We start from the raw sequence: 8853 nt of genomic DNA, 5'->3' as shown, positions 1-8853 counted from the left end.
TCATTACCACACACATACAGTTAGTTCTAACTTGCACTGAAATAAATTTGTAGCAATTGGAATTTTTTAGATGTTCATCGGTGTACCAGCCCAAGCCACCTCTGGGTCCATTGCCACAGTGCCTGCCCATGAAGTCTGTCTGTAGTGTATATCCCCAGAGCACATCCATGAAGCTTGTCAGTGGTGCGTGTCCACAGTGCACAACTGTGGTACCCGTCTATGGCGTGCATCCACGAAATGTATCCATGGGGCATGCTGACAGCGTGTGTCTGCAAAGCATACCTGCAGGGCCTATCTCTGGTTTGCATCCACAGAGCACGTTTAAGGGCATGTCTGGGGGGGCACATCCGTGGAGTACAGACCTGTCCCCTTCATTTTGCAGTGAGGATGCCTGGGGTCCAAGCTTCCAGGCTCAGCCCGATGTCGTTGAGGCATATTCTGAGAAGGGGTCCAGGTCTCAGGGTGGAGGAGCAGTGACGTGTGGCAAAAAGAGCATGGGCTTCCAAATCACAGAGTCCCAGTCATCACCTTGGAACCTACCGACCCGTTGAACAACCTTGACCCTCAGAACCTCTCCAAGCCACTGCTTCCCTCTGTTCATTACAAAATTAAACGGTCTACCCACACAGAACACAGCTCACTGGGCTGGCTCGCCCCTTCCTAGCACCTGGGTCTATAGTCATCCTCGTCCTCTTTCTCCACTTGGTCCAAAAGAACAGAAGGCTTTTGCGCCTCAGGGTCTTTGCACATGCTGTTCCTAAGGCCTGATCTGCTGAACAAAGAGAGGAAGCTGAGGCTTGTGGACACTGTGCTTCGTGTTGACTGGGGGTCAAGGGGCCTAATTTAAGGGTGGTTGACGGGCCTGGCCTTGGAGAGGGTTTTGCACACAGCAGGGGTTCAGCCCACAGCTCAGACTTACCCAGCCACACGGTCCACACCCAGAATAGCACAGACATGGAGTAGATGCTGGACCCCGGCACTATCTGGCTCCACGCCCAGCACCACCATGGCCCACAGCGGAGGCTGATTTTTCAGATGATGCTTCTTTTTGAGACTCTCAGCCTGAAGAACCACACGCACCATTGCTGCCGTCCACCTGCTGTTTCCAGCTGTGGAACTGAACTGAGACTCCAGTAGGGATAGTGAGATAAGGTAGAAAAAAGAAGAGGAAGGGGGGGGATTTAAGAAAATGAAGGCATGTCTCCCCAGAGAGGGTCGAGCAGGAGACACATTGACTTAAAGCCACATTGTCCCCCACCCGCCTCCCATTTCCAAGGCTCTCCCTCTCTTGGGAACAGTGCTTTTTCATTTGTCCTTCTAGCTCCTTTTCTGCCTCGAAACCGTACATCTGGACTGCCCACTGCCAGGCGGAATGGTATGTCTGCAGAATGTGGCTTTCCTTGGTAAGCTCAGACAAGGGACAGTCTTCAAAAAAAATGACTGGAGAGCTGTTGATTAGAGACCATTCTATAAAGCGTGGTTCTATCACAGTTCTAAGAGACATGAAGGCAAGCTCCCGGCTGGGGATGGAGGGACTGATGGTTACAGACTCCCACGCAGACGTTCACAAAACCCATCTCTATCCTGTTTGTCCTGGGTCTGAAAAGCCAAACTCCCAGGGCGTACCTGTTTCCATTTCTCATTTCTCCTGGATTCCTGTATGTAAGTAGGAACACTGGAACCCATGGGGCGGGGCGGGGATCGTGAAGGGGCTGCTTTTTGCTTGAAGCGCAGGTGCCTGGGGCTACAAAGCATAAGCCCCTCAAACCCTCAGGAAGAAAAGCAGGGGCATCGGCTCCAGGTGCTGGGCAAAACAGAGGTTCAGTAAACATTTGTTGAATTTCCGGAAACCTTGGTCTTCATCTGCCAGCATGTGGGGCTTGGGGTCCAGCATCCTATGTCTTCTCTACCTGGAATAAGGCTGAGGATAACTCCCATGGGGCACACACAGTGAGGCTTCCCTTGAGACAAGGGGTATGACTTTTCATACTTTAAGACCTGTAAGGGGTGCCTGGGAGGCTCAGCGGGTGAAGCATCTGCCTTCGGCTCAGGGCATGCATGATCTTGGGGTCCTGGGATCGAGCCCCGCATCAGGTTTCCTGCTCAGCAGAGAGTCTGCTTCTCCCTCTCCTTCTGCCTCTCCCCTCCCCCGCTTATGCGCACGCAAGTCTCTCTCTCTCTTTCTCTCATAAACAAATAAATAAATATATACATAAAAATAAGATACATGAAAATCACCTTTGGGATCTTGATAAAAATGCAGATTCCAATTCAGTCTGATCTGGGGCCCAGCCTGAGATTCTGCATTTTTAAAAAAAAATTTTTTTTTTAAAGATTTTATTTATTTATTTGACAGTGATCAAAAGTAGGCAGAGAGGCAGGCAGAGAGGGGGAAGCAGGCTCCCCGCTGAGCAGAGAGCCCGATGTGGGGCTCAATCCCAGGACCCTGGGACCATGACCCAAGCCAAAAGCAGAGACTTTAACCTACTGAGCCACCCAGGTGCCCCGAGATTCTGTATTTTTAACGAACACCCACATGAAGCAGCTGCTGCTGGGCCAGAGACCACACCAAGGGTTTCAAGAAGGAGCTTGTCTCACAGCTACTGTGTGGCTTTAGGTGGTCTCAGAGCCTCTCTGGGCTTCAATTCTTCACCTGGGTGTTACACAGATCAACAAACACAAATTGAGAGCAGAGTCTTGTCAGGCTGCCCCTGGTACTTGGGGGAAAAATAAAGGTGAATTAAGGCACAAACCTGGCAGGGCCTGGCAGCCTGGGTGACTTCAAAGTCCAACGATGATATTTAAAGATCCTTAGGATTCTAAAACTTCATGGCTCCTGGGCAGAAATAGAGTTAGAAGAATTTCCTCTCCCGGGAAACAGCTTTCCAGACACCATGGCAAGCATCCCTCCTCCCCCCAATTACTGTTCTCAGAATCAGGGAATATTCTTCCAGAAGGAACCCCAAAAGAAATTTAGTACAAACTCTATCTTGTCATTTAACAGGTGGGAACACTCGAGAACAGAGGCAGAAAGTGTCGGGTCCAGAGCAAATTGCCCGTTTCCCACGTAGGCTTCCGAAGGCGATGCCGTCCAATGGAAATAAAATGGGAACCACAAAACTTTAAGTTTTAAGTCATTTAAAATGTTGTGGTAGCCACACTAGAAAGAGTAGAAAGAAGTAGGTGACGTTAATTTTAGTACTCCGTTGACCTAATGCCAAAAATATGATCATTTCAACGTGTGATCAGGACGATAAAATTACTAACAAGATATTTCAGATTCTTTTTTATGGTACTAAGATGTTGAAGTTCGGTGTGGGGATGCCTTCAGCACACCAGCACAGGGTAATTTGCATGAAGCCACATTTCCAGCTCTCAGGATAGCCCACAGCCACCATGCTGGGCGGTGAAGGTGGAGATCCAAGTTAGAGCCCCCTAGTCTAATCCGACTCACAAACACAGACCATCAGGACTAATTTTGGTCTTTAGCATCCTTCTCATGCTTCTCATGATCCGTAATTTTTTTTTTTTTTTTTTTTTTTTTAATAGACCGCGGAGTTGCTGCTTTCTGTGGCCAACGTGAATGGCATTCCCCTTCTGGGAGGGACCTTCAATGCCGCCTAATCTCACCTGACACGTGACTTCACCGAACACCAGAGTCGGGGTGGAGGGTGGGACTGGGTGATGGCAGGCTGGCGGCGGGAACCCACATTTCCACAGTTCCTCATGCGAAGTGCTTGTAACACGGGGCCAGCTCCTAGGAAGTGCCCCCAGAAATCCCAGCCACCTTCGTTTCTCCTCTTCCAGTTTTGCAGCGAAACGGTTTGTCCCGGAGACTTGCGGCTGCTCTGAGGCGGCTGGATGAAAGTGAGATACGATTCGGAGCGCGTTTCAGAGGAGGAAGTGTCGTTTCCAGCCTGCCTGGTGGGTGCGCCTCCCTAGGTAACGTGGATTACATAAGCAGCTGCGGACGCGCCTATCTGATGAGTGTCTCCCGCACATCCCCTTTCAGCCAAGAAAGCCACACCGCCTTTCCCTAGGAGCACAGTGGTGGGGACCCCAGACATGTACATGCAAAAAATACCATCTGACAAGTAGGGCCAGTTCTTGGGTGTTATCCCCAAAGTGCTTTTCTCCTGCAGCACCACCCCAAGAAAAACCAGTTTCAGGAGCACCACACCTAGGATCACATGATGCAATCTGATATTAGCGTCTCATTGCATCAGTGTTCCTGACGCATGTGTTTTCTGCGCTGGCAAAAAGCCTTATAATGGGGAAGGAGAAAAAAAAAAAAAAAAAAAGGAAAAAGCTCACCGGCTAAAATCTAAAAGTACTATCAGTACTTCTCCTAATTGGCCACACAGGGTGTTCGGAGGATCAACACCCAACCAAACACGGAGGACTGGCAGGCATCAGCATGCTGCTTCCTGAAGGGGACTTGATGGCATATTTAAGCAAAATTCTTTTCTGGTTGGTTCGCCTTAGGTTTTATATGAAAGCGTCAAGGTTTAATCTCCTAAACCTTTTTTTAATGCAGGTCTATTAAGAAGAGGCTTTCAAAGGGTTTTTCTTTTCTTTTTTTTTTAAAGATTTAATTTATTTATTTGTAAGAGACAGAGGGAGAGAGAGCAAGCGAGCATAGGCAGACAAAGAGGCAGGCAGAGGCAGAGGGAGAAGCAGGCTCCCTGCCAAGCAAGGAGCCTGATGTGGGACTCGATCCCAGGACCCTGGGATCATGACCCGAGCCGAAGGCAGCTGCTTAACCAACTGAGCCACCCAGGCGCCCCAAAGGGTTTTTCTATTCTCTGTTTTGACCTATCTGAAAAATCTCTGGAAAGTTCCAGTTGATTTCTCATTTTTTTTTTTTAAAGATTTTATTTATTTATTTGACAGAGAGAAATCACAAGTAGATGGAGAGGCAGGCAGAGAGAGACAGAGGGAAGCAGGCTCCCCGCTGAGCAGAGAGCCCAACGCAGAACTCGATCCCAGCACCCTGAGATCATGACCCGAGCCGAAGGCAGCGGCTTAACCCACTGAGCCACTCAGGCGCCCCTGATTTCTCATTTCTAAAGTTCTCTTACATAAGTGCTCTTGGCTCTCTGGACACAGACTTGGGACTGATTAAATACCTTTGAGCTGGGACCCCTGGTGTCTCTGTCTTCGTTTAGACATTTGTTGCCTCCTGAATTCTGCTTCTTGCCATAATGATTAAGGAATGAATTAATTGCAAAAAGCCTAGAACCCTATCCAACTTCGGAAAGATGTCTAAAGAAGGAACGCCCTCTGGCAGTCTAGGACAAAAGGAAGCAGGTAAAAATCTTTGGTAGGAGACCAGGATGAGCAAACAGATTTTCTAAGAAAAATCCATCTTTAATGTGGTTCACTAGGCACTACGTGATCTCGCTCTTGCGCTTCTCCCTCAGCCCCATGGACACTTATCCTCAACATGGTATGTCTCTCAAGGACCTGGGACTTGATCCCAGGACTCAATCCCAGGACCCTGGGATCATGACCTGAGATGAAGGCAGAGGCTTTAACCCATTGAGCCACCCAGGTGCCCTTAGTTTTATCACTCTTTACCTGGTGGGTCTTATCCATCCTGAAATTCACTGAGTTTAACTGTCCAAAGGAGGCCTTTCCTGAACCCAAAACAGGATGAGTGCCATTGCCGTAAAGGTCCCACACAGATATTATTTGGCAACATTTTCGCAGGACAGGAGAAAGCTTTCCTCCTCAACCCTCTTTAGGGTCCCTGACTGAGTCTGAAAATCATGCCGACAAAGAGTAACAGGAGAAAAACATATGAGTTTATTTTAATGTAAGTTTTATGCGACATGGGAGCCCTCATAAGGGAATGAAGACCAAAAGGAACATTCCCGTGTCTTTTTTGGTTATGTTTGTTGGAGAGTGGAGGGTGCTTGAGTACTAACATAGGTGAAAGAGCAAGAGGTAGGTGTGGCACACTGAGGGCAGGTAGCAAAGCTCATTTATTAGGATTCTTCTTGGTGTTCCTTTGTCTTCCGAGAAAAGGATGATCCTTACCTCCTGAGATTAGGCGGGCTCCTCTCACCTGAGGGTTTTATGACCTGTTTTAGGGAAGAAGGATTGGGAGGGAAGAGGTGTAGGTAGGTGGTTTTGGGGATGGTTAGGAGATGGTAGGGTAAGGGGGCTGGGGTGGTGGTGATGAGTGACCTTAAACCCGTTTCTGTAGGTTTTCTGGAAACTCCTTCAGTTTAGAAAATTCAGTATACCAAGGTGCCATGTTTTCGGGTAGCATGTCCTGAACCCCATCACTTATGGCACTTTTGATTACTTACTTGCTTAATGATCTATGTCTCCTGTTAGTGTGTTTCACTAGGACAGGAGTCTCATCCTCTAGCTTTGGATGCTGAGCCTATAGCCACAAGTATCTCGCAGGTTCTGGGCGCTCAGTATGAAAAGTTTCCATCAAAACTAGCTTCTAGTGCATCCTAGGCCTGCATATCCATCAGTAGGCAGTTCGCTAACCGAGCAAATCTTTATGTAACTCTACCATGTAACAGTACCTTGCTACATTCTGGGGCCACAGAGACAAATAAAAATGCAGCCTCCTTCGGCACAAGAAAAAATTTTATTCAAACTGTATTCATCTTTCATTCCAATCACTCAATTAGGGCACGTCCCTTGTTGGCGGATGCGTGAGCAAAGTAACTATTTTCCGGCGAGTGTCCTCAGGTGACCTGTCTAGACGTGCCCGGGGAAAAACAATCCAACATTCTCCTAAACCCCAAAGAAATCCCTGGCGCGGGGCTCGCTGCGCAGAGTGCCCGGGGCGCGTGGCGCAGCGGGGGGACCGCGCAGGACCCGGACGCGTGGAGGCTGGCCGCGTGGCGCCCGGCGCAAGCTTCGGGTGGGCCCGCGGTCCCGCGGGCTCTTGCGCGGGCGGGGGCGGGGCCGGGCGGCCGCGGGGTCCGCCGGCCGGCAGGGGGCGCGCGCTCCCCGGGCTCCCAGCCGCCCGCTCCGTCGCGCGCTCGCTTGCCGCCCGGCAGCACATGTGTTTCTGTTTTGTGTTGTAGCATTTGTTCTGGAAGCTCGTATTTACATTTTAAGTGTATCTGGTGAGTGGGCTGGAGCCCTGGTCTGGGCCGGGGGTGCGGGGGGAAAAAAAGCCCTCTGGTTCATCTCTTAGCTGCTCCTCTTCCGTTTTCTCTCCGGTTTCTCATCACTCCAACCAGGTAGGGACTGAAAATCAAAATCGACAATGTTCAGTTTGCGGGATCTGAGAAAGTTTTTTTTTTTTTTTTTAACCCCCCCTCTTTTTTTTTTTTTTTTTTTAAAGGAAAAAAGGAAAAAAAAAAAAACCAAAACCCAAAAACAACAACCCTAAGGAAGGGGGGTTGGGGGAATTGAATGAATAAAAAGGGGAAGGAAGGCGGATCCACGTGGTTTAATCGGAGACAGACAGAGATCCCATTGTTCAAAATCAATAAAAAAAAAAAAAAAAAAAAGGGCGAAAAGCGCAGGGACGCTAGGGGAAAGAAGTAGCGGCGGAGCGGGGCACTTCGCAGCCGGGATCCGAGGGACCGGCTGGGCCACACGTTCGGGGAGGGGCGGGTAGAGTTGGGCACCATTAAAGTTTTTATTTTTCGTGTCTGTGCGAGCAGGTGTTTGGGGCTGGGGGCCGGCTTCATTCGCCCCCCTTTCGACTGGGGCTGCCCACCCCGAGGGATTAGGCTAATTAGAGCCAGAGGTCGGAACCCCCAGGCTGGCGCGGAATTCGGGGCTCGGGGAGGGGATGGGGGGCGGCAGAGAGAATTGCATTTAATTGAGGGGGCTCGGGGAGGGGGGCGCGGAGACAAAAGCAGCAGGTGGGGCGGACAGGGAGGGGGGAGCCCTTTCAGAGGGCGATCTTTTAAGTGTCCCGGAGCCTTCTCTAATTAGAAGCTAGGGGATCAGAGGCTCCTTTTTCTTTCCCTTTACTTTTTTGGGGATCAGGCTGCAATAGTGGTGCGTTGTAGGCAAACCTAACTTGAGGATGGGCCGGTGGGGGGGGTCTCCATTTTTTTATTTCCCTAAGCGGATTGCAGTCGGAGACCTGGGCTCCCGTGCGGGATTCCCCGGAGAAGGCGCGCCGAGGCCCGGGAGGGGCGCGATTTCCTCCCGACTCGCCCCCTCTCCGCCCACCCCGCGGCCGCCACTTTGGGGAGGGCAGGGGAGGAAGTGGAGGCCGGTGGCTCGGCTGCGCTCCCCTCCCCCCGCGCAGTTTATAACCCGTCCATTGTGCGCCGCTGCCCCGTGTCTCCTCCAGCGCGACCATGCCCAGGAAGAAGGCGGCGGCGGCGGCCTGGGAGGAGCCGAGCTCGGGCAACGGCACGGCCCGCGCCGGGCCCAGGAAGCGCGGCGGCCCGGCCGGCAGGAAGCGCGAGCGGCCCGAGCGCTGCAGTAGCAGCAGCGGCGGCGGCAGCAGCGGCGATGAGGACGGCCTGGAGCTCGACGGGGCCCCCGGTGGGGGCAAGCGCGCGGCGCGGCCGGCGGCGACCAAGGCGGGCGGCGCAGCCGTGATCATCACCGAGCCCGAGCACACCAAGGAGCGCGTCGTGAGTGCGGGGCCTGGGGGTCGGGGGGGGGGGGTGCCGGGGCCGCGGCGCGTCACTGCGCGTCCTGGCCGGGGGCGGCAGGGCCGGCGCAGGCCGCGGGCTGAATCATCGCTGCCGCCGCCGCACAACAAAAGGGCGCGGGCCGGGGCGGGGGCGGGCCGCGGCCTAGCCGACCCCGTCGCCCCCGCCCGCGCGGCCGTTGGCCGTTGGGGCGCGCGCCCCGGGCCCCCCGCCGGGGGAGGGGCGGCCGGAGCCCGCGCCCGCCCGCCCGCGCGAG

General features: G+C 52.5%; 1 protein-coding gene across 2 annotated transcripts in view; it reads left to right on the top strand.

Annotated features, from left to right (window-relative positions):
• Positions 1-7019: 7019 nt before the first annotated feature.
• Positions 7020-8853, top strand: part of RCC2 (regulator of chromosome condensation 2) — a 25419-nt gene continuing 23585 nt past the window's right edge. Inside the window, exons 1-2 of one of the 2 annotated variants that reach the window (XM_059376398.1) lie at positions 7020-7097; positions 8288-8576. In XM_059376398.1, the coding sequence (XP_059232381.1) occupies positions 8295-8576 (282 nt within the window). In that variant the 5' untranslated portion in view covers positions 7020-7097; positions 8288-8294. The other variant, XM_059376397.1, reaches the window with a different exon arrangement.

Source organism: Mustela nigripes, chromosome 14 (assembly GCF_022355385.1).
Source record: "Mustela nigripes isolate SB6536 chromosome 14, MUSNIG.SB6536, whole genome shotgun sequence".
NCBI lineage: Eukaryota > Metazoa > Chordata > Mammalia > Carnivora > Mustelidae > Mustela > Mustela nigripes.
The sequence above is the reverse complement of the archived record's forward strand: the minus strand, read 5'-3'. Positions and strand labels throughout refer to the sequence as shown.